The sequence below is a fragment of the Neolamprologus brichardi genome, chromosome 19, assembly GCF_056152115.1.
Source record: "Neolamprologus brichardi isolate AB-2024 chromosome 19, ASM5615211v1, whole genome shotgun sequence".
In the NCBI taxonomy this organism is placed as follows: domain Eukaryota; kingdom Metazoa; phylum Chordata; class Actinopteri; order Cichliformes; family Cichlidae; genus Neolamprologus; species Neolamprologus brichardi.
In genome coordinates, this window is record NC_142122.1 from 5,655,049 (window position 1) to 5,678,568 (window position 23,520).

Consider the following 23,520-nt stretch of genomic DNA (forward strand, 5'->3'; position numbering starts at 1 on the left):
TGATAACGCTTTAATGAACAGGAGATGGATCTACTGAAGCTCCAGATGCATCTCTCAGGTCCTGTGTTAGGTCTTTGCTGTTTCCCTGTTTCTTAAATACTTGACTCTTGGATATGGTTCATCTGCTGCAGATATTTTTTTAAGGTCGGCACTTCTTCTCTTGTCTTTGACTTGTCCCATTCTCTCATTATTTTTTAAGGAACCACAATGCAGAGATGCCTAAAGATACAAATGATCTGTAGACACAACACTGGTCTGGTTCATCCTGTGAGTGAGGTGCCTTTTCATCCTTGAATGATTCACTGCTCAGTATTGAGTGGCTTGATAAACAAGTAAAATATGTTATTTTGAAAATAGTCAGGTACAAACAGCCAATGTCCAAAGAAAACAAGAAAGATCTTCAGAAACTCTGGAGAACTAGAACTTCACTGTCAATGTAAATGTGCTTTTGCAGAACTTTTGCTGCTTGAGTTTCAAAATTTAAATGTAGGAATAACATAAAATTTTGCTTTTTAAATGACTATAGGGACTTTTTTATGTATTTAAAACATGAATGTAAATGACAAATATGCTGTAGGCTTTACATTTTTTAAGTGGGACACCTGGTCACCCTAGTTGCATGAAATGTTGAGCTTTAAGTATCCGTCACCTGGACAGGGTATGTTATTTCACCATTTTTGACAATGTGGTGGAGCCGGGGGATCATAGCACTGAGCTTACATCATGGTGGATGACCCACTCTACCTGTTAAACCACAACCACTCCTATATGCTGCTCTCACACTTATTGTATTTTGTCACACAATAAGAATATTGTGTGACAAAAGATTACGCTCCAGGAAATAGGGGGGAAAATGCTACAGCCTGAAAAGAAATGGTAAACATAGATAGATGTAGCTTCTGGCTCTGCAAAGTGGCGTTCTCATGAAGTCCCCCAAAACCATTTTTTCATTATACTGGCCACCAGGGCGGGATACCTGTGACTTAATATCCCATTTCGGGTCATCACTAATAAAAAGTTTGGTCAATTTTTGTAAAGTTTGGTTACTCCGAAAGGAGGATTATGCAGTACATTCTCATGGACATTAGCAAAGGCAGTGCCAAAATGCCTTAAACATTTTTGTAATGGTCACCTACTGGAAAAGTTAGAAACATCTTCATGGCCTCAGTTGCTTTTTTCAGGTCACAATGAAAAAAAAATATTTTGGAAACTTTAAAGATTACCAGGATGATTATCCAGGACATGAGTTTGCAATGTACCTGGTTTACACTCATATCTACCGCTCGGTGTCACGTCTGATTTCAACACACTAGCATGTTCAGATTACCAAGTTTAGAGGAGAAATAAACATATTTACCGCACAATACAGACAATCAAGTCTTAATTTGGGATCTAATTAATTAAATATAATTAATTACACATGGTGAGGTTAATGTTAACTAGTGAAACCAGCAGGACTGGCCTCGTGTGTCAGTCAAGCTTCACTTTCCTCCCATTAGTTATTGCTGTAATACTAAAAACATTTAAATCAGTATGTTACCTGCCCACTTTCTGCCATCGCCACCAAATACAGGTTAAGGTTTAATTTTTTTTTTTTTAATTGCAGTTAAAAAAAATTACAGAATAACATTGCTCACAACCATAGCATGGTATGTGTTTGGGTGTTGTTTATGGTCATTAATTATTTTCTGTATTTACTTTAGGGTTAGATGGAACAATGGCGCTTACTTAATTTTCCAACAGTTGGTTGTGAGAATATGTGGATCTTATATTGTTTGGCTTTAAACATTAGTCTGCCCACTGCACAAAACTTGCAGTTTCACTCTGTACAATTTGACTGTTTAAGAGCATCGACAGTCCCATTAGGTTGAGGCATCAGTTGGTGAGTCAGCCCAGACATTTCAAATGTCATCTGTCGCAGGAATAATGAGAGGTGCTTTCTGAATATGGTTTGCTGTTTTCAAAATGTAAAAAAGGCTTAAAACATTAGTTTTTTCCTTTTATGCTGAAGCCACTGGAATGATTTCTACATATGGTTTTGGATTGCTCTGTATTTATTGGTCACATTAACACATATTAAAGTGATTAGGAATAGTACTGTAGGTTATGTATATGCAGAAATAATATACTTACATTTTCATCACATAATTTAGGAGTTGCCAGCCTACATTTTTGGCTTTGAGAAACTCTCTATTAGATCTTATCCAGTCTAAGTATCCTGGATAAAGTATCATTTTAAATAGAGTGCTGTTACCTGTCAGCACCTGTCCACTCTCCAATTAAATAAAAACCTCTCTTTATCAATCGCAAGGTGGTTTCTCTTTTACATATATTTACATTTAGGGCAAAATTAATGTCATCTGGCGATCTATTGGCGTCATTATTTTTCATGACAATTAAAAATATTTAAAAAATATATCAATATCAATAATTATTATGACCTCAATAACGCGACACTAACACGCTAGCGCGGCCGCGCAGAAACTGGCGGACTACTTTGTGTAACGATCTTTTATACAGGCGGAAGGATACGCTCTAAACAGCGCGGCTGACGGCACTGGGTACAGTTACAGTTTTGATTTTGAGAGCCGGATTCTGATTGGACAGCGCGGACCCGCAATGTGCTGCAAGCTGTAAAGAGGCTGCTGATTGGCAGGAGGGGATCTGCAATGCGTCAAACCACAACGCGTCTCCACCGCAGTTGTAGACAGACCGGAAGGCGGGTAAGATCTGCCAGGTAGTTTACAGGTGTGTGGCAGAAATTAAGATGTGTTATCTTCTTTTTATTTAAAATTACACTTTTAAATGTATTTGTAACAAAGTTTGTTGTACAATTGTTGAGTAATAGAATAAAACTGATATCCACCTGAAAGTTAAAACTGTCTGCATGAATGTTTTGTTTGTTTTCTGACTCTGTTTGAAAAACTAATTGCCCCCTGCTTTTAAATCATGAATTAACTGTGATTAACAACATTTAACACAAGTTAAATTTTACGAACCACACTCAAGAGAAGTAGACTAAAGATGTCAAAAATATGTATTGGTGTCACTTTCCCATATATTTATCATCATGTCACATTTTAAAGAAACCAAGTAACATACATCTATCAGTCTGGAAATAGTTATAAAGTTTATAAAGTCTACATTTTTGTGGACTCCAGCAAACGCCAGAACAAGTCTTCATAAGTTAGATAGTATCCAATCTGATATTGGATACTATTTAATGGGCTAAGGTGCGTTTAAAACGACTCCAACAGCAGCAGTAAAGGTAGAAATGGGAGAAATGCCATTAGAAATCAGAAGAGAGCAGTTAACACTGAACTACTGGGACATGGTCAAGATCTTTCAACAAAAACTATTCTCCAACCCTGCTGGGAAAAAGAGAATTGAAGAGCTTTGGGTGAACAGTGAAACAGGAAGCAGCTGAACTTAATCTGGACAACATCAGCATGAATCAATCTCTACCATTACCTGTAATACCACCATGGATACTCCCTGATGCTGTAGCAGATTTCAAACTATTGGACAAAAAGAACAAGAATAGGGGTTTTATATTAAACTCACATACAGTGCAGGCATACAAGTTATGTCAAAATCTACACAGATGCATCAAGGAATACATCCAACCAAAGTGGGATAGTATTTATTGTTCCTGAGTTTAATGTCAAAGTAAGGAAAAGGATAAGTGACGGACTATCAGTGTATAGTTTCAATACTGTTAGCTGTCCAGTGGATTGAAGATGCAAGACCACTAAGATCTGTGATATGCTCAGACTCGAATTCAAGACAGTCACTCAGCATATAGAGAAGAAGAAACAATAGAGCATGTTTTAATGCACTGTCAGAAATATGATGCCAAAAGAAGACAACTGATCAAAAACCTTGGTGATATGAAAGTGAAACTGGACTTAGTTGATTTATTTTGTAAGAAGTTGAGAAGTTAAAGTTATCAGGCCATATTTTTTTTAAGGCAGACTAATTTGTTTGGGGGGGGGGGGGGGGATTTGAATTATTGATTTTTTTAATGTTTTTTTTTTAAATATATATTTTATTTTACTTTTTCTTTCTGTTTCTTTCTTTTTCTTTTTTTTACATTTTGGTCCACGCTCCACACCAAATGGTGGCGGTAATGCAACATTTTGCTGTTTGCCAACCCCCAATAAATAATATAGAGAAGAAGAAGACTAGAAAACTTCAGTGGGATGTTTTTGTGGAGAAAACTTGGGACCGTGGTGAACCTTCCCAGAAGTGTCCGGTCAACCAAAATTACTCCAAACATGGACAGCTAATCCAGTTGGTCACAGAAGAACCCATAATAAAATCTGAAGAACATCTAATGGGGGAGTTTCATGGCAAAAAGCAGTGCTGACCAAAAAGAAGACAAAGGTTCATCTCACATTTGCCCAAAAAGATCTTCAAAATGTACGAGACTTTGGGGAAGATATTTGGTAAAATCTGAGGCTTTTGGAATGGTTGAATCTCATTACATCAGACACAAATCTAACAAAACATTTTATCACAAGAACACAGCAACAGTCAAACATCGTGGGGATAGTTCAGTGGTCTGAGGCTACTTAAGTGGTTCAGGACCTGAACAACTGAACAACTTAATTGATGGAGTCATGAATTCTGCTCTCTGCCAGAAACTCCTAAAGGAGATCATCATTTTGTTTCCTTATGCTCATAAACTGTGTTACCCTGCAAGAGTAGTAATGGGTAGATGACGTCTCATGGAGTGTGTGAAACCTTACTGTGTCGACACTGTGTTAGTGTGCTGCTCAATAGCGACATCTGCTGGATATTAAAAATAATCCCATGCAGCTCAGATTCAAAGGAGCTTGCAAAGAAAGATCGGATAAAAAAGTGTGGAGAGACTGAAACAGCTAACTGTAAAAGTATGTCAAATGTAGATTTTACAGAAATCTTTGTTGCAAAGAAATGTAAGTAAAAAAAATGTGAAATAAAAGTGAGTTTTGTTGGGAAAAATACATGCTTGTGATGGTGGGAGTGGTTGTATACTTGTAAGGGAGGGGTAAAGGCACAGTTTACACAATTTTTATTAAAAATGTGACGTTTTTGTAATATGTTGGGACCAAGGTGAAAGTGGTTATACACACTTTACATCTCTTTCTCATACCTTTCTGAAAGGGAAGGCCAAGGAGGTGAAGCAGCTTCTGACCCCTCATCTTCTATAAAGTTATGCGGCTGACAGTATTTAATGATCATGTTCAGCACAGCCTGATCAACTGCTTGCTTTCTAGAAATTTAGACCCCAAAATGGAAATATATGTCTCCCAATCTACAGACTTTAAACACCATTTCTGCACACCCTGTATCGCACTCCTCAGTTCTATGTATCAGTCCATTACAGGATAGTGGTCACCTCCTACAAACACCTGCAAGTGAATCTGACACTAATGTGTGATTGTCCTTCCAAAGAGACGCCAGATCTGCTTGACCACCTGAGGATTGATGATCTTATTAAAAAAACACCAGGCATGTTGCCAAGGGACTGTAAAAGATGCCCTGGGCAACATTCAGACAATGCCTGCAGATGCTGGGGTTAATGGCATCTTTATTGGCAATCATGCCACTAGGTGGACTGCATATGAGGGAGCGTCAGAGATGGGTTACATCACTGAACCTTTGCCAAAAGCGCCACATCAGAGTGACAACAGACTGCGCCGCAGCACTTACACCACTGGAGATATCCCACAACTGGGAAGGTGGAGACTGTGCCTGTCTCATGGGCTGAAGAGCAAAACATGAGGGTAGAGTAAACCAATATTTGAAAACAGGAATTATCTGATATATGATGCTAAAATTTACAGCAATCATTATAAATGTTAAACTTTTCCATTGTGAACAGTTGAGCAGAAGGTTTGGTTTTGACACAGAATGATCACTATATCAAATTATACTGTAATACATTAAAATACAAGTACTGATGACCAGAGTATACATATGCTACACTTTTTTAATTTGTGGTTGACATCAAGAAAAGACAACAAAAGTCAACTTGTTTTTAATTTGTATTTTTTTTTTTATTTATTTCATTTTAGTGCCAATTAACTAAGAAGTCTCCCGAAGGTGTTTTGAACTGTAAGGTGGAGGGCCTGTAGGACCTCCACCTTACAGTTCAAAACACCATCTTTAGAAAATTCCAGCAATCAAATGATCCCCTATGAGCAAGCACTTGGCGACAGTGGGGAGGAAAAACTGCTCTAAAAAGCAGAAACCTCCAGCAGAACCAGACTCATGTAGGGGCAGCCATCTGCTGCGGCTGGCTGGGTACGATGGAAAACACAAAGGAGACACAGTGAAGATATAATAATTTTTTAGGAAAACTGTAAAGACTTTTAGGAATTTTGATTGAGGGCCAATTATATTTGATTAATTTTTTTATTTGACGCTATGAGGATTTGATTCAAGTCAGTTTTTGGATATCTCCAAAAGTTGATTCTGTTCATCTGGACGTTTCTGTCCCTTTGCAATGACCTTTTGGATCTCTTCAACAGCATCAGACACTTTTTCGCTCTGAACAATTTCATCTATTGTTTCACCATCAACCAAAAGCAGAATCTTTTGCAAAAACTTTCCAACTGCGTCTTCTATGATTACATAGAAGACATCCGGAGAAAAGAAAAATCTCGATTCAGCTACTTGCTGTCGTGTCTTGGAGATGACGGAGTCTGATAGACTTCTACCCATAAAAGTTGTGGGAATTTGGTATATACGACTTATCATTAAATGGTCGTACAGTTTCTCTGTCAATTCTCTCGAGAAATTCTTCACTTTCTCGCTTATTTTAATGTTTTCGAGCCTTTCTTGGATAATGTCATGTTCTTTCTCTTTTGTGAACTCGCTGTATATGTCACTAATTTCAGATTTGATGACATTAAAGCTAGTTGGAGTAGCAGATTTGATCATGTTTCCCAGAGTAGATGAGCTTCTAGAAGGGGCACGGACAGACATGCTAGAATTTGAACGAGGAGTTTCGCATGCTGAACCTGGGAGGCTGACACTCATACTGTCGTGGGAACCCATTCTCTCAGTTTCAGGGGAGTGGGTTACCTTTGACAGACTAATAAAATAGTATTTGCTCTTCTTCACTGTTGTTTTCAGCTCCCCTTTCATCTTTTCAAAATGTTTTCCTGCAATCTTGGAAAAATGCAGTTTGCGTGATTTTTGCGGTGCGGAACGAGCACGTGAGGTAAAAAACTCTCTCACTTTATCAAAGATGATTCCCCCGTTGAATCCAGATTTGGGTGGGGTACATTTCTCACTGTGACAAGAATAATCAGTGTCAGTGCACTGGAGATTGTCAAGTATAATATTGACAATGTCAGCTGCAATTTTTTCTACTGGGGTCTCAGGTGGAATACTTTCTGCCTGCCTTTCAGCTTCTGCACATTCCCCACTTTCTGAACTTTCTTTCTTTTCTGAAAGTTGCTCTATTTTAGCGGGTGGCTCACTTTCCATATCGCTGTCATCATCCGATAATTCATCATCTGTAAAATCTGAATCTTGACACCATTTGGTCAGAATCTCACTAACCTCCTGGGTGGCTGATTTGACTGAGATGCTGGACTCAATGCTATATTTGCTGGACTCAGACTTACTTGAATCGCTTTCCTTTCCCATGCACGGGCATTTCAGTTTACTTGCATATCTTTTCAAGCATGAGAGAGCATGAGAAACCATGACACGCAGTTTTCTAATATTACGAATTGCCCCACTGACGTAAACAGCGGGGTCTGATGGTAAATTGAAGTACTCTCTGACCAGGGCAACTATATATTTGACCTTATTTGAAATCTCCTCCTCAACCATCTTTGTCAGCTTTTTAGCACTGTCACATATCTGCTTTGGGATATTGAGCAGGTTTGCAATAGCGATTGAGATGGAGTCACCAAATGATGGATTTGTTTCTATTTCTGCAGATGCATCGCTCTGAATGACGGGAAGAGCACGTCTCAAAATGTTGGCTGAGGTGATCTGTATGATTTCAGAAATCATATCAGCCAAAACTGCTTGAATATCAGAATCCCAAGCTCCATTTTCTATTAAAGTCCACTGTACATCAGAGAGCTTGTTGAAGGCGTTATTGATAATCGGTAACAGCTCATCTGGTGATACGACCAGTGGGGTTTGAGTATTATAATCCTGTGTTGCAGACATTGTTATTTCACACGGATTCTCTCTGTTAAAATCTTCCTGAAATGCTAAACTTTCTGAATTGAAAGAGCGTGGTAAGTTTGACATGTAACTACTGTCGAGGGGGTCTCTGGTAGTGATAACTTTTTGACTTAGCTTGGCTCCTGTTTAAGGACTTTCCCGGATCAAAGGAAAACCACATTAAAGGACTTCTTTGACGTAACACATCAAAACATTCTATGAGGTAAGTCGTTCGAATGCACGAAAATCCGCGCATGCGCAAACGCCTGCGTTAAGCTCGTAACTCGAGTGAGCATGGCAGAAGAAATCGCACGGAAATCCATGTTCTGTCAATGAGAAACTGGTCCAGTGAGCTCTCACGTGTTCGGCTGCGGTCATGTCGGCAGCACTTTGAATTTTGTTGCTCTTTTTCTCTCCATAATACGGTTACTCGGAAACACAGCAGAGTTCGTTTTTTTTTTTTATCCTGCAAGTTTGTCCCCATTTACTCCGCAGTCCAGTAGATGTTTTGTTAACAAAGAAAAGAAAATATAATCCTTACTTGATTTATTATGATTAAAAAAAATATTAAAAACTCTTTAAGAGGTGGCAACATGGTAATATGCCGAGTGGCAGCGTTTTCCTTTCTCACTTCCACAGTTTTTTCTTAATAAGTTGGAATGTAACAACTTCCGGTATAAACACTGTCAATTTTAAGGCATCAATCTTGTATTTATTGACAATATCAAGTAAAAAGAAATACAGTTTTAGTGGTTTGTTGTGGCAATTAAAGCATTTTGTGTCACTTTATACAAAACAAACAAAAAAAAACAAAAACCCAGCTCTTTGCTCAAATTACTGCAGCTGTATATGTGTCGAGTTTGCCTTTGTGCTTGTCCTTTTCTTCCCATCAAATTTGACAATTTGAACACACACTTCAATTAAGATTGTGTGTGTGCTCAGTTTTTCAGCAGTATGTCCAATTCTTCTAAAGGCAGTCGCACTCGCAGTTATTTCTCTGTCAACAGGTCTACAAACTCCTGCAGGTGATCAGGGAACAGCTGCACTGCGTCCATATACAAACCCTGATCTCACACACACATCCACATTCCAATGTAAGGAAGAAACACCCACTGATGTATAAAATAAAGACCAGGGCAGTCTCAGAGCTGCGAGTCCCTGAGCCCTCACTCTCGTGCGAGAGCTCAGAGCTGCCCTTGCTAAGCAACAAGTAAAACTGTGTGTTTCTCCTCTCTGATTCTCAGCTGAAGAAGTGTTTTAGAATATATCTCTTAACATTAAACCAATATTTGAAAACAGGAAAGTTGTCACGGTTGTTAAAGAGTGGACTCAGGCGCGGAGCTCAGAAATAATGACAGCGCATTTATTTACAGTGCAGCAAGGTGACAACAGTTCAAATATGCAACGATGGTGATAGTGCGTCCCTCCTTCCGTGTAAGCCCGTGCGTGGTAGTGAGTGCCCGTCTCTCCTCCAAGTCCTTCCTTTGTGTCCGTAAATCCTCCGTCAATCCCTGGGTGAACAGGGATTGACGACAGCAAAATGTGTACGAAGATCAGACAGTACTTCAATAACGTTAGCGACTGGAAACACTACCAGGCTTAGTGCAATACTCCAGCGCTGTCTGTCGCTCAGCCACACCATTAAGTAGCCCTGCTGAAGATGGTAGTTGATGGGCAGCAGCTGGTGGATTGACTGCAGGTGCGGCAGCTCCGGGCGACAGCACTTCCGGGTCGGAGGTAGCCTGTTGCTAGGTTACCTCCTAACACACAGCGGAGACGGAGGGGAAGACAGGGCGATAGGAGACACACATACACACGCACACAAATATACACACATTGGCAGGTCGACCGGTCAGGGCGCCGTCAGATCCTGACAAAAGTATCTGATATATGATGCTAAAATTTACAGCAATCATTATAAACGTTAAACTTTTCCATTGTGAACAGTTGAGCAGAAGGTTTGGTTTTGACACAGAATGATCACTATATCAAATTATACTGTAATACATTAAAATACAAGTACTGATGACCAGAGTATACATATGCTACACTTTTTTAATTTGTGGTTGACATCAAGAAAAGACAACAAAAGTCAACTTGTTTTTAATTTGTATTTTTTTTTTTTTTTTTAAATTTTAGTGCCAATTAACTAAGAAGTCTCCCGAAGGTGTTTTGAACTGTAAGGTGGAGGGCCTGTAGGACCTCCACCTTACAGTTCAAAACACCATCTTTAGAAAGTTCCAGCAATCAAATGATCCCCTATGAGCAAGCACTTGGCGACAGTGGGGAGGAAAAACTGCTGTAAAAAGCAGAAACCTCCAGCAGAACCAGACTCATGTAGGGGCAGCCATCTGCTGCGGCTGGCTGGGTACGATGGAAAACACAAAGGAGACACAGTGAAGATATAATAGTTTTTTAGGAAAACTGTAAAGACTTTTAGGAATTTTGATTTGAAGCAAGGCAGTGGAAAAGTCAAGGTCTTTAGTCATCGCTGCCCTTAAAACAGCATCTGAAGGGTTTCATAATAGCTCTTCCCACTGCTGCAAAGAACCTGGCAATTCTGGACTTTTTTGGAGGACTTGTGAGGATACCCAAATTGATTTTCAAATGCTTCAAAATAGCCTCATCAAATGAAATATCACTTGCAAAAGCAGCATTCATGACCTGTTCTGTGGAGCCAAACTCCTTGACGAGTCCTTTAAACATTTTTTTGGTCAATTGACTCACATTCTTGTCCAGATTTGTTATAGGCTCCTCAATGCTGATTTCAGGTTGCACCAAGTTGTTGAGATGTTCAATGATGTCTCCTAAAGTTTTGTTAGGTAATGAAAGCGGCTTTTTTAGGCTCTTTTTGTACTGAGCCACGAGTCTAGCTATAAGACACATGGCAAGGTTCTCGGATGCTGCCTGAGATGACACTGACACTTCTGAGAGCTTTTTCTCCAACTTTTCTGAGGGTTTCTCTTTAGACATTTCAGACAGTTTTTCCTCTAACTTTTCTGAGGTTTGCTCCTCAGACTTTTCCAAGAATTTCTCCTCAGACTTTTCCGAGGGTATGTCCTCTGAGAATCTGTCCTCTGACTTTCCAGACATTTCCTCCTCCATCCTCTCGAGAACTGGTGTTGAACTTGAACAAGAGGATGTTGAGCGTTTCTCTGGTGACTTGTCCTGCTTTTCCAGAGACGCTGGTCTAGAAGGACAGGGTTTTTTAGATTCTCTGACACTTTTCTGAGAATAGTCTGAGTCTGTGTCTCTTGCCCGTTTCTGTCCCTTTGCAATGACCTTTTGGATCTCTTCAACAGCATCAGACACTTTTTCGTTCTGAACAATTTCATCTATTGTTTCACCATCAACCAAAAGCAGAATCTTTTGCAAAAACTTTCCAACTGCGTCTTCTATGATTACATAGAGGACTTCAGGAGAAAAGAAAACTCTGGATTCAGCTACTTGCTGTGGTGTCTTGGAGATGACGGAGTCTGATAGACTTCTACCCATAACAGTTGTGGGAATTTGGTATATACGACTTATCATTAAATGGTCGTACAGTTTCTCTGTCAATTCTCTCGAGAAATTCTTCACTTTCTCGCTTATTTTAATGTTTTCAAGCCTTTCTTGGATAATGTCATGTTCTTTCTCTTTTGTGAACTCGCTGTATATGTCACTAATTTCAGATTTGATGACATTAAAGCTAGTTGGAGTAGCAGATTTGATCATGTTTCCCAGAGTAGATGAGCTTCTAGAAGGGGCACGGACAGACATGCTAGAATTTGAACGAGGAGTTTCGCATGCTGAACCTGGGAGACTGACACTTATACTGTCGTGGGAACCCATTCTCTCAGTTTCAGGGGAGTGGGTTACCTTTGACAGACTAATAAAATAGTCTTTGCTCTTCTTCACTGTTGTTTTCAGCTCCCCTTTCATCTTTTCAAAATGTTTTCTTGCAATCTTGGAAAAATGCAGTTTGCGTGATTTTTGCGGTGCGGAACCAGCACGTGAGGTAAAAAACTCTCTCACTTTATCAAAGATGATTCCCCCGTTGAATCCAGATTTGGGTGAGGTACATTTCTCACTGTGACAAGAATAATCAGTGTCAGTGCACTGGAGATTGTCAAGTATAATATTGACAATGTCAGCTGCAATTTTTTCTACTGGGGTCTCAGGTGGAATACTTTCTGCCTGCCTTTCAGCTTCTGCACATTCCCCACTTTCTGAACTTTCTTTCTTTTCTGAAAGTTGCTCTATTTCAGCGGGTGGCTCACTTTCCATATCGCTGTCATCATCCGATAATTCATCATCTGTAAAATCTGAATCTTGACACCATTTGGTCAGAATCTCACTAACCTCCTGGGTGGCTGATTTGACTGAGATGCTGGACTCAATGCTATCTTTGCTGGACTCAGACTTACTTGAATCGCTTTCCTTTCCCATGCACGGGCATTTCAGTTTACTTGCATATCTTTTCAAGCATGAGAGAGCATGAGAAACCATGACACGCAGTTTTCTAATATTACGAATTGCCCCACTGACGTAAACAGCGGGGTCTGATGGTAAACTGAAGCGCTCTCTGACCAGGGCAACTATATATTTGACCTTATTTGAAATCTCCTCCTCAACCATCTTTGTCAGCTTTTTAGCACTGTCACATATCTGCTTTGGGATATTGAGCAGGTTTGCAATAGCGATTGAGATGGAGTCACCAAATGATGGATTTGTTTCTATTTCTGCAGATGCATCGCTCTGAATGACGGGAAGAGCACGTCTCAAAATGTTGGCTGAGGTGATCTGTATGATTTCAGAAATCATATCAGCCAAAACTGCTTGAATATCAGAATCCCAAGCTCCATTTTCTATTAAAGTCCACTGTACATCATCGAGCTTGTTGAAGGCGTTATCGATAATCGGTGACAGCTCATCTGGTGATACGACCAGTGGGGTTTGAGTATTATAATCCTGTGTTGCAGACATTGTTATTTCACACGGATTCTCTCTGTTAAAATCTTCTTGAAATGCTAAACTTTCTGAATTGAAAGAGCGTGGTAAGTTTGACATGTAACTACTGTCGAGGGGGTCTCTGGTAGTGATAACTTTTTGACTGAGCTTGGCTCCTATTTAAGGACTTTCCCGGATCAAAGGAAAACCACATTAAAGGACTTCTTTGACGTAACACATCAAAACCTTCTATGAGGTAAGTCGTTCGAATGCACGAGAATTCGCGCATGCGCAACCGCCCGCGTTAAGCTCGTAACTCGGGTGCGCATGGCAGAAGAAAACTGTTTTTTTTTTAACCTTTATTTAAACATCAGTCCAATACAAAATGGAATTACAGTTTTTTACAGCCGCTAGGACACATTTCTTAATACTTAGGTCACTTTTGCAAAACTCCTCACACAGTGAGCACAACAGAAGTCTATGTGGGCTAAACTGAGGATCAGTTATCATTGTTTTGGCACAAAATGCATTCAATGACTACATCTCTCAAATTTCATGAATTATTTTCTCACTCAGACACAACAACTGCCAAAAATCTTTGTCCGTACAGGACATTTTGCATGTACTTACATACTGTTTTCAAAACTGTTAAACTTATGGTCAAAACAATAACATAATGCAAAACTGAATAAGACAGCAAAATTCAACAGCAATATTTTATTGAAACATATTTTAAATCTAAAAATGCAGTTTAACCAGCCACAGCTGATTCTCATTGTAGATGAACATCTACACAGGTGTTACTCCTTCAATTTCATTACAAAAGGAGACAACTGCTGAATAGGTTTGTTTTGTGATGTAAACATGGACCCAGCCAGAAATGGAGAAGTGGCTGAAAGAGGAAGAAGATTGCCAGGGATGGATCAGGCAGAAGATTCTTTCCTAGGTGTATTGCCCTAGATGACATAAGATGTGATGGGGATGAGAACCTGTGGCCAAATGGAGAAGACCGAGTAGATTAGCATTACTATTGTATGTGGATGGTGTGTATACAAATTCTTGTATTTTGGGATTACTTAGTGCAAAAAAATAAAAATACATAAACAAATATTAACAAATTCTGCATGATGTCTGATTCATTCCAGTAACATATATTGAAATTATAAACAGAGATGTGTCCTTGTTTTACACAAGAAAACACTGTAATGCTACATGTTGTTAGTGTTTTTTAGGTCATTGTTTTGTGGGTGACAAAGTGTGTTTGTCGGCTGTCAACCTTTGCTAGTGTTCTGGAAGAATGAGTTTATTTGAGACCTGAATAAAGTGTTTTGGTAGTTGTCGTGCATTTTGAATGTGAAATGAACTAATTTGCCAAGCTGAAGGTCAGTTAGGAGAATTGTGTGAAGAGTTTTGCAAAAGTGACCAAGGTATTGAGAAATGTGTCCTAGCGGCAGTAAAAAAACTGTAAACAGTACCACAATAATGGTGTTGTACTTACAAAAGAATTGTATGCATAGATAAACAAATACAAGAACAGCATTCAGAAACAACAATATAAATATGGTAGGAGGAAAGTAACTGATCAAGCCAAAGAATAAAGTGATTGAAAGATCTTAATTTTTCCACAAACACCAATAGTTTTTATAACTTTTGGGTTAGTGGAGTTCTTAATTGAGTTAAGATACTGTACAAGTTCAAAGGAGAATACATAAAAAGAGGGATGTCTTCCTAAATATTTGGACTTGTGAATAAACGAGAAACTGGTCCAGTGAGCTCTCGCGTGTTCGGCTGCGGTCATGTCGGCCGCACTTTGAATTTTGTTGCTCTTTTTCTCTCCATAATACGGTTACTCGGAAACACAGAAGAGTTCGTCTTTTTTTTATCCTGCAAGTTTGTCCCCATTTACTCCGCAGTCCAGTAGATGTTTTGTTAACAAAGAAAAGAAAATATAATCCTTACTTGATTTATTATGATTAAAAAAAATATTAAAAACTCTTTAAGAGGTGGCAACATGGTAATATCCCGAGTGGCAGCGTTTTCCTTTCTCACTTCCACAGAGTTTTTCTTAATAAGTTGGAATGTAACAACTTCCGGTATAAACACTGTCAATTTTACTCGTTTTCTAAGGAATGTCACATAGATCAATCTTGTATTTATTGACAATATCAAGTAAAAAGAAATACAGTTTTAGTGGTTTGTTGTGGCAATTAAAGCATTTTGTGTCACTTTATACGAAAAAACCCCAAAAAACCAAAACCCAGCTTTTTGCTCAAATTACTGCAGCTGTATATGTGTCGAGTTTGCCTTTGTGCTTGTCCTTTTCTTCCCATCAAATTTGACAATTTGAACATGTTACGATATTATTTCAGGGAGCAGACATGACACCGTCTTAGGTTTTAGCCATCACTTTTATTATCTCCACACCACCCTCCGGTGGCTTCCACATGAACTGCACCTTAAACAACAACTGTTCACTCATATCATGACATCCCCCTTCTTTTTTTTTTTTTTTTCTTTCAACAACAGGGGCAAACAACAAACTCACAACACCACTCAAGGCCCATGACCAGTGGAAAAAAAAAAAGAAAGAGAGAAAAAAAAATTCTTCTTGGCATACTCACATTTCTCTCTAGTGAACATTTTTTCTTTCCATTTTTTATTTTATTTTATTTTTTTTTTTAGTCAAAGCATATACTCGAAACATAATGTTCATTTTATTCTTCAATAAGCCTTCTGGGCTTGGAAACAATGCGTCCACTCGCAGTTTTGGGTGGGGAACTTGAAAACTCTGTGGGAGTGACATTTCTACTTTGCATGTCCATCTCACTTTGTCCCTGTGTTTTATCACACACATTTTGCCGTGTCACGTTTTGATTGTCCCTTGACTGCCTTAGAAACTTTCTGTTCCTTCTATATGTCTGTCCATCAGGCATCTGAACAACATAAGATCTTGGATGTTCAGATAAACCTGTCACCTGAGCTGGATTCCATACACCCTGTTGCCACATTCTGACAGTGTCACCAACCTGCAGTTGCTGAAGTGCTTTGGTTCCTTGGTTAAAGTATTCTCTCTGTTTCTGTTGTCTTGTTTCTAACAACTGCTGCACTGTCTTAGTGACCAAAGGTTTCAATCTTTGCGATGTTGTTGGAAGTCTTGTTCTTATGCGTCGACCCATTAGCAGCTGGGCTGGTGACGCTCCAATGTCCTCCAACGGTGTACTCCTCAGATTCATTAATGATAGATACGGGTCATTCCCCTCGGCTTTTGCCTTTTTTAACAAGAGTTTCACTGTTTGTACTCCTCTCTCTGCCATTCCGTTTGACTGTGCATGGTGGGGGCTCGTAGTGTTGTGACAAAACTCCCACTCTTTTGCAAAGTCTTGGAATTCACGGGAGCTGAACTGTGGTCCGTTGTCTGAAATCACCGTTTCAGGAATCCCGTGTCTGGCAAATTGTGACTTAAGATGAGTGATAACTGTTGCACTTCTTGTGTCCGACTTCAACCACTCAACCCCGATGAACTTGGAATAGTAATCCACTAAGAGGAGATATTCCTGCTGGTCAAAGGTAAATAGGTCCACACCTATCTTTTGCCAGGGTCTTTCTGGAACACTATGTGGATGTAGTGGCTCTTTGTTCTGTCGTTTCTGGTGAGTACTGCACACATCACAGCAGTTCACCATCTCTGTGATTCTCTGTGACATTCCAGGCCAAAAGAGTACTTCTCTCGCTCTGCGTCTGCAGCTTTCAATACCCAAGTGACCCTCGTGAATGCGCTTTAGCATTTCTGCTCTCAGTGCTGCAGGAACAATAAGCTGCTCTCCTTTGAACAGAACTCCATCCACTACTGAAATTTGTTCCCTGTAATTCCAATACGCTTGGATTTCTGTTGCAGCTTGGTTTCTTGTTTCTGGCCATCCATCCAGAACTGTCTCTGTAAGTTTAGTCAGTGTCATATCATTCCTTGTTTCCTTTCTGAATTCCTCTAGTTTTGCACTTGTCACAGGTAAGTTGGAAATTACCATGTGCACCTGGTCTTCTATCTCATTATCAGATGAGCTGGTCACTGGCAAATATGCTCTGGATAATGTGTCTGCGATGTACATTTCCTTTCCTGGCTTGTACTGTACTTGTACCTGATATTTTTGCAGTCTCATTAGGAGTCTCTGTATTCTTGCTGGAGCACTGCTCAACGGCTTTTTCATTATCACTTCTAGTGGTTTGTGATCTGACTCCACGTTCACTTTTCTTCCATACACATACTGATGGAAACGCTCTGCACCAAACACAATTGCCAACATCTCCTTTTCTATTTGTGCATAACGCTGTTCAGTCTCTGTTAATGAGCGTGATGCATAAGCAACTGGCTTGCCATCTTGTAGTAAGACAGCACCGAGTCCACTTTTAGAAGCATCGACAGATAGTGTTACTGGAAGCTGTACATCATAGTATCTGAGCACAGGAGCTTCAGTAAGAATTGTTTTCAATTTGTTGAACGCGTGCTGATGCTCACCTTCCCACTGCCATGCAACATCATCTCTGGTAAGGCCGCGTAATGGCTCTGTGTGTTGTGACATGTTTGGAATGAACTTTGCTAGGTATGTCACCATACCCAGAAATCGCTCTACATCTTTTTTGCACTCTGGTGTAGGCATTTTCTTTACGGCCTCTATCTTGCTCTGATCTGGTTTCAAACCATCTGCCGAGAAGATGTGGCCAAGGTATTTAATTTCCTCCAGGCCTACCTTGCATTTGTCCTTGTTCAGCTTAAAATTTTTTGCTCTTGCTCTCTCAAGCACTTGCCTCAGTCTGTCGTCATGCTGTACCTCAGTCTCTCCCCAGATCAAGAGGTCGTCTATGTATGTCTCGACGCCATCAATCCCCTCAAACAGCTGCCTCACCGTCCTGTGGAATACTTCTGGAGCTGAATTAATTCCAAAAGGCAGGCGAAGAAATCTGTAACGACCAAAAGGTGTGTTGAATGTACAGAGACGAGAGCTGGCTTCATCCAATTTAAGTTGCCAAAATCCTGAGCTTGCGTCCAGCACAGTGAAATATTTGGCCTTTGCCAGTCGGCTCGTTATCTCTTCAACTGTTGGCAACTGGTAGTGCTCTCTCATGACTGCTGTATTGAGATCACGTGGATCTAGGCAGACTCTCAGTCGTCCAGTAGCCTTTTCCACAATGACGATTGGATTCACCCACTGGGTAGGCTCTTCAATTTTTGTAATCACTTCCAGTTTTTCCATTCTGTCCAGTTCTACTTTGAGTTTTTCTCTCAAAGTGACAGGGATTTTTCTTGGTGGATGAACTTTTGGTGCCACACTATCATTAATTTGAATGGTGTGTTCTCCCTCAAGGCAACCTATGCCCTCAAACACATCAGCAAATTCTTTGAAGATGTCCATTTCATCACTTTTATTCAGTGCCATCACTCTCTTGATGAGTCCCATTTCTTCACATGTTTGAATTCCCAGAATTGGCTTGGTTTCTGATTTTACGACAATGAACTCCAAAACAAAACTTTTCTTTTTGTATTTCACTGCCCAAGTGCACTTTCCTTTAACTGCTATTTTGTCTCCGGTGTATGTTGACAACCTGACATTTGTGGGTCTAAGCATTTGCTTATTTCCTATTCTTCGTAGTAGACTGTAGGGAACCACATTGGCTTGTGCACCAGTATCTAGTTTGAATTTCACAGGTTTGTGGCCAACTTTTATTTCTACAGTCCATTCATCTGTTCGTGTCTGTGTTTTAGCATTTACAGCCCCAATGAACAGACTTGCCTGCTGATCCGTGGCTTCATCGGCGACAGTGTGCACTTTTCTCGATCTACACATTCTGGCAAAGTGATTCATTTTCCCACAGTTCTTGCACTGTTTGCCATAAGCAGGGCATTGGCGTGATGCATGCTTAGTTCCACATCGTTTGCAATTAAATGTGCTTGCTTGGTCTTTGTCGTTCGGTTTCATTCACTCATATCATGACAGAACACACACTTGAATTAAAATTGTGTGTGTGCTCAGTTTTCCAGCAGTATGTCCAATTCTTCTAAAGGCAGTCGCACTCGCAGTTATTTCTCTGTCAACAGGTCTACAAACTCCTGCAGGTGATCAGGGAACAGCTGCACTGCGTCCATATACAAACCCTGATCTCACACACACATCCACATTCCAATGTAAGGAAGAAACACCCACTGATGTATAAAATAAAGACCAGGGCAGTCTCAGAGCTGCGAGTCCCTGAGCCCTCACTCTCGGGCGAGAGCTCAGAGCTGCCCTTGCTAAGCAACAAGTACAACTGTGTGTTTCTCCTCTCTGATTCTCAGCTGAAGAAGTGTTTTAGAATATATCTCTTAACATTAAACCAATATTTGAAAACAGGAAAGTTGTCACGGTTGTTAAAGAGTGGACTCAGGCGCGGAGCTCAGAAATAATGACAGCGCATTTATTTACAGTGCAGCAAGGTGACAACAGTTCAAATATGCAACGATGGTGATAGTGCGTCCCTCCTTCCGTGTAAGCCCGTGCGTGGTAGTGAGTGCCCGTCTCTCCTCCAAGTGCTTCCTTTGTGTCCGTAAATCCTCCGTCAATCCCTGGGTGAACAGGGATTGACGACAGCAAAATGTGTACGAAGATCAGACAGTACTTCAATAACGTTAGCGACTCGAAAACACTACCAGGCTTAGTGCAATACTCCAGCGCTGTCTGTCGCTCAGCCACACCATTAAGTAGCCCTGCTGAAGATGGTAGTTGATGGGCAGCAGCTGGTGGATTGACTGCAGGTGCGGCAGCTCCGGGCGACAGCACTTCCGGGTCGGAGGTAGCCTGTTGCTAGGTTACCTCCTAACACACAGCGGAGACGGAGGGGAAGACAGGGCAATAGGAGAGACACATACACACGCACACAAATATACACACATTGGCAGGTCGACCGGTCAGGGCGCCATCAGATCCTGACAAAAGTATCTGATATATGAAGCTAAAATTTACAGCAATCATTATAAACGTTAAACTTTTCTATTGTGAACAGTTGAGCAGAAGGTTTGGTTTTGACACAGAATGATCACTATATCAAATTATACTGTAATACATTAAAATACAACTACTGATGACCAGAGTACACATATGCTACACTTTTTTAATTTGTGGTTGACATCAAGAAAAGACAACAAAAGTCAACTTGTTTTTAATTTGTATTTTTTTTTTTTTTATTTAATTTTAGTGCCAATTAACTAAGAAGTCTCCCGAAGGTGTTTTGAACTGTAAGGTGGAGGGCCTGTAGGACCTCCACCTTACAGTTCAAAACACCATCTTTAGAAAATTCCAGCAATCAAATGATCCCCTATGAGCAAGCACTTGGCGACAGTGGGGAGGAAAAACTGCTGTAAAAAGCAGAAACCTCCAGCAGAACCAGACTCATGTAGGGGCAGCCATCTGCTGCGGCTGGCTGGGTACGATGGAAAACACAAAGGAGACACAGTGAAGATATAATAGTTTTTTAGGAAAACTGTAAAGACTTTTAGGAATTTTGATTTGAAGCAAGGCAGTGGAAAAGTCAAGGTCTTTAGTCATCGCTGCCCTTAAAACAGCATCTGAAGGGTTTCATAATAGCTCTTCCCACTGCTGCAAAGAACCTGGCAATTCTGGACTTTTTTGGAGGACTTGTGAGGATACCCAAATTGATTTTCAAATGCTTCAAAATAGCCTCATCAAATGAAATATCACTTGCAAAAGCAGCATTCATGACCTGTTCTGTGGAGCCAAACTCCTTGACGAGTCCTTTAAACATTTTTTTGGTCAATTGACTCACATTCTTGTCCAGATTTGTTATAGGCTCCTCAATGCTGATTTCAGGTTGCACCAAGTTGTTGAGATGTTCAATGATGTCTCCTAAAGTTTTGTTAGGTAATGAAAGCGGCTTTTTTAGGCTCTTTTTGTACTGAGCCACGAGTCTAGCTATAAGACACATGGCAAGGTTCTCGGATGCTGCCTGAGATGACACTGACACTTCTGAGAGCTTTTTCTCCAACTTTTCTGAGGGTTTCTCTTTAGACATTTCAGACAGTTTTTCCTCTAACTTTTCTGAGGTTTGCTCCTCAGACTTTTCCAAGAATTTCTCCTCAGACTTTTCCGAGGGTATGTCCTCTGAGAATCTGTCCTCTGACTTTCCAGACATTTCCTCCTCCATCCTCTCGAGAACTGGTGTTGAACTTGAACAAGAGGATGTTGAGCGTTTCTCTGGTGACTTGTCCTGCTTTTCCAGAGACGCTGGTCTAGAAGGACAGGGTTTTTTAGATTCTCTGACACTTTTCTGAGAATAGTCTGAGTCTGTGTCTCTTGCCCGTTTCTGTCCCTTTGCAATGACCTTTTGGATCTCTTCAACAGCATCAGACACTTTTTCGTTCTGAACAATTTCATCTATTGTTTCACCATCAACCAAAAGCAGAATCTTTTGCAAAAACTTTCCAACTGCATCTTCTATGATTACATAGAGGACTTCAGGAGAAAAGAAAACTCTGGATTCAGCTACTTGCTGTGGTGTCTTGGAGATGACGGAGTCTGATAGACTTCTACCCATAACAGTTGTGGGAATTTGGTATATACGACTTATCATTAAATGGTCGTACAGTTTCTCTGTCAATTCTCTCGAGAAATTCTTCACTTTCTCGCTTATTTTAATGTTTTCAAGCCTTTCTTGGATAATGTCATGTTCTTTCTCTTTTGTGAACTCGCTGTATATGTCACTAATTTCAGATTTGATGACATTAAAGCTAGTTGGAGTAGCAGATTTGATCATGTTTCCCAGAGTAGATGAGCTTCTAGAAGGGGCACGGACAGACATGCTAGAATTTGAACGAGGAGTTTCGCATGCTGAACCTGGGAGGCTGACACTTATACTGTCGTGGGAACCCATTCTCTCAGTTTCAGGGGAGTGGGTTACCTTTGACAGACTAATAAAATAGTCTTTGCTCTTCTTCACTGTTGTTTTCAGCTCCCCTTTCATCTTTTCAAAATGTTTTCTTGCAATCTTGGAAAAATGCAGTTTGCGTGATTTTTGCGGTGCGGAACCAGCACGTGAGGTAAAAAACTCTCTCACTTTATCAAAGATGATTCCCCCGTTGAATCCAGATTTGGGTGAGGTACATTTCTCACTGTGACAAGAATAATCAGTGTCAGTGCACTGGAGATTGTCAAGTATAATATTGACAATGTCAGCTGCAATTTTTTCTACTGGGGTCTCAGGTGGAATACTTTCTGCCTGCCTTTCAGCTTCTGCACATTCCCCACTTTCTGAACTTTCTTTCTTTTCTGAAAGTTGCTCTATTTTAGCGGGTGGCTCAATTTCCATATCGCTGTCATCATCCGATAATTTATCATCTGTAAAATCTGAATCTTGACACCATTTGGTCAGAATCTCACTAACCTCCTGGGTGGCTGATTTGACTGAGATGCTGGACTCAATGCTATCTTTGCTGGACTCAGACTTACTTGAATCGCTTTCCTTTCCCATGCACGGGCATTTCAGTTTACTTGCATATCTTTTCAAGCATGAGAGAGCATGAGAAACCATGACACGCAGTTTTCTAATATTCCGAATTGCCCCACTGACGTAAACAGCGGGGTCTGATGGTAAACTGAAGTGCTCTCTGACCAGGGCGACTATATATTTGACCTTATTTGAAATCTCCTCCTCAACCATCTTTGTCAGCTTTTTAGCACTGTCACATATCTGCTTTGGGATATTGAGCAGGTTTGCAATAGCGATTGAGATGGAGTCACCAAATGATGGATTTGTTTCTATTTCTGCAGATGCATCGCTCTGAATGACGGGAAGAGCACGTCTCAAAATGTTGACTGAGGTGATCTGTATGATTTCAGAAATCATATCAGCCAAAACTGCTTGAATATCAGAATCCCAAGCTCCATTTTCTATTGAAGTCCACTGTACATCAGAGAGCTTGTTGAAGGCGTTATCGATAATCGGTGACAGCTCATCTGGTTTTACGACCAGTGGGGTTTGAGTATTATAATCCTGTGCTGCAGACATTGTTATTTCACACGGATTCTCTCTGTTAAAATCTTCTTGAAATGCTAAACTTTCTGAATTGAAAGAGCGTGGTAAGTTTGACATGTAACTACTGTCGAGGGGGTCTCTGGTAGTGATAACTTTTTGACTTAGCTTGGCTCCTATTTAAGGACTTTCCCGGATCAAAGGAAAACCACATTAAAGGACTTCTTTGACGTAACACATCAAAACCTTCTATGAGGTAAGACGTTCGAATGCACGAGAATTCGCGCATGCGCAAACGCCCGCGTTAAGCTTGTAACTCGGGTGCGCATGGCAGAAGAAAACTGTTTTTTAAAAACCTTTATTTTAACATCAGTACAATACAAAAATGGAATTACAGTT

The 23,520-nt window shown here is 40.3% G+C and overlaps 2 protein-coding genes and 1 long non-coding RNA gene across 3 annotated transcripts; all 3 read right to left on the reverse strand.

The window, feature by feature from the left end:
• Positions 1 to 6,154: 6,154 nt before the first annotated feature.
• Positions 6,155 to 8,371, reverse strand: LOC148097144 (uncharacterized). Its single transcript, XM_087832962.1, has one exon. The coding sequence runs from the start codon at positions 8,263 to 8,265 to the stop codon at positions 6,433 to 6,435; it is 1,833 nt and encodes a 610-aa protein (XP_087689088.1). The 5' UTR covers positions 8,266 to 8,371; the 3' UTR covers positions 6,155 to 6,432.
• A 1,151-nt stretch (positions 8,372 to 9,522) lies between these two features.
• On the reverse strand, positions 9,523 to 23,307 carry LOC148097145 (uncharacterized). Its single transcript, XM_087833088.1, has 2 exons — positions 21,212 to 23,307; positions 9,523 to 13,192 (listed from the first exon to the last, which is right to left on the reverse strand). Exons 1-2 carry the CDS (start codon positions 23,239 to 23,241, stop codon positions 10,660 to 10,662), a joined length of 4,563 nt encoding a protein of 1,520 aa, XP_087689214.1. The 5' UTR covers positions 23,242 to 23,307; the 3' UTR covers positions 9,523 to 10,659.
• Positions 19,536 to 19,921, reverse strand: LOC148097146 (uncharacterized). Its single transcript, XR_015716949.1, has 2 exons — positions 19,787 to 19,921; positions 19,536 to 19,702 (listed from the first exon to the last, which is right to left on the reverse strand). It is a non-coding gene; the product is annotated as an uncharacterized LOC148097146 (long non-coding RNA).
• Positions 23,308 to 23,520: the final 213 nt, after the last annotated feature.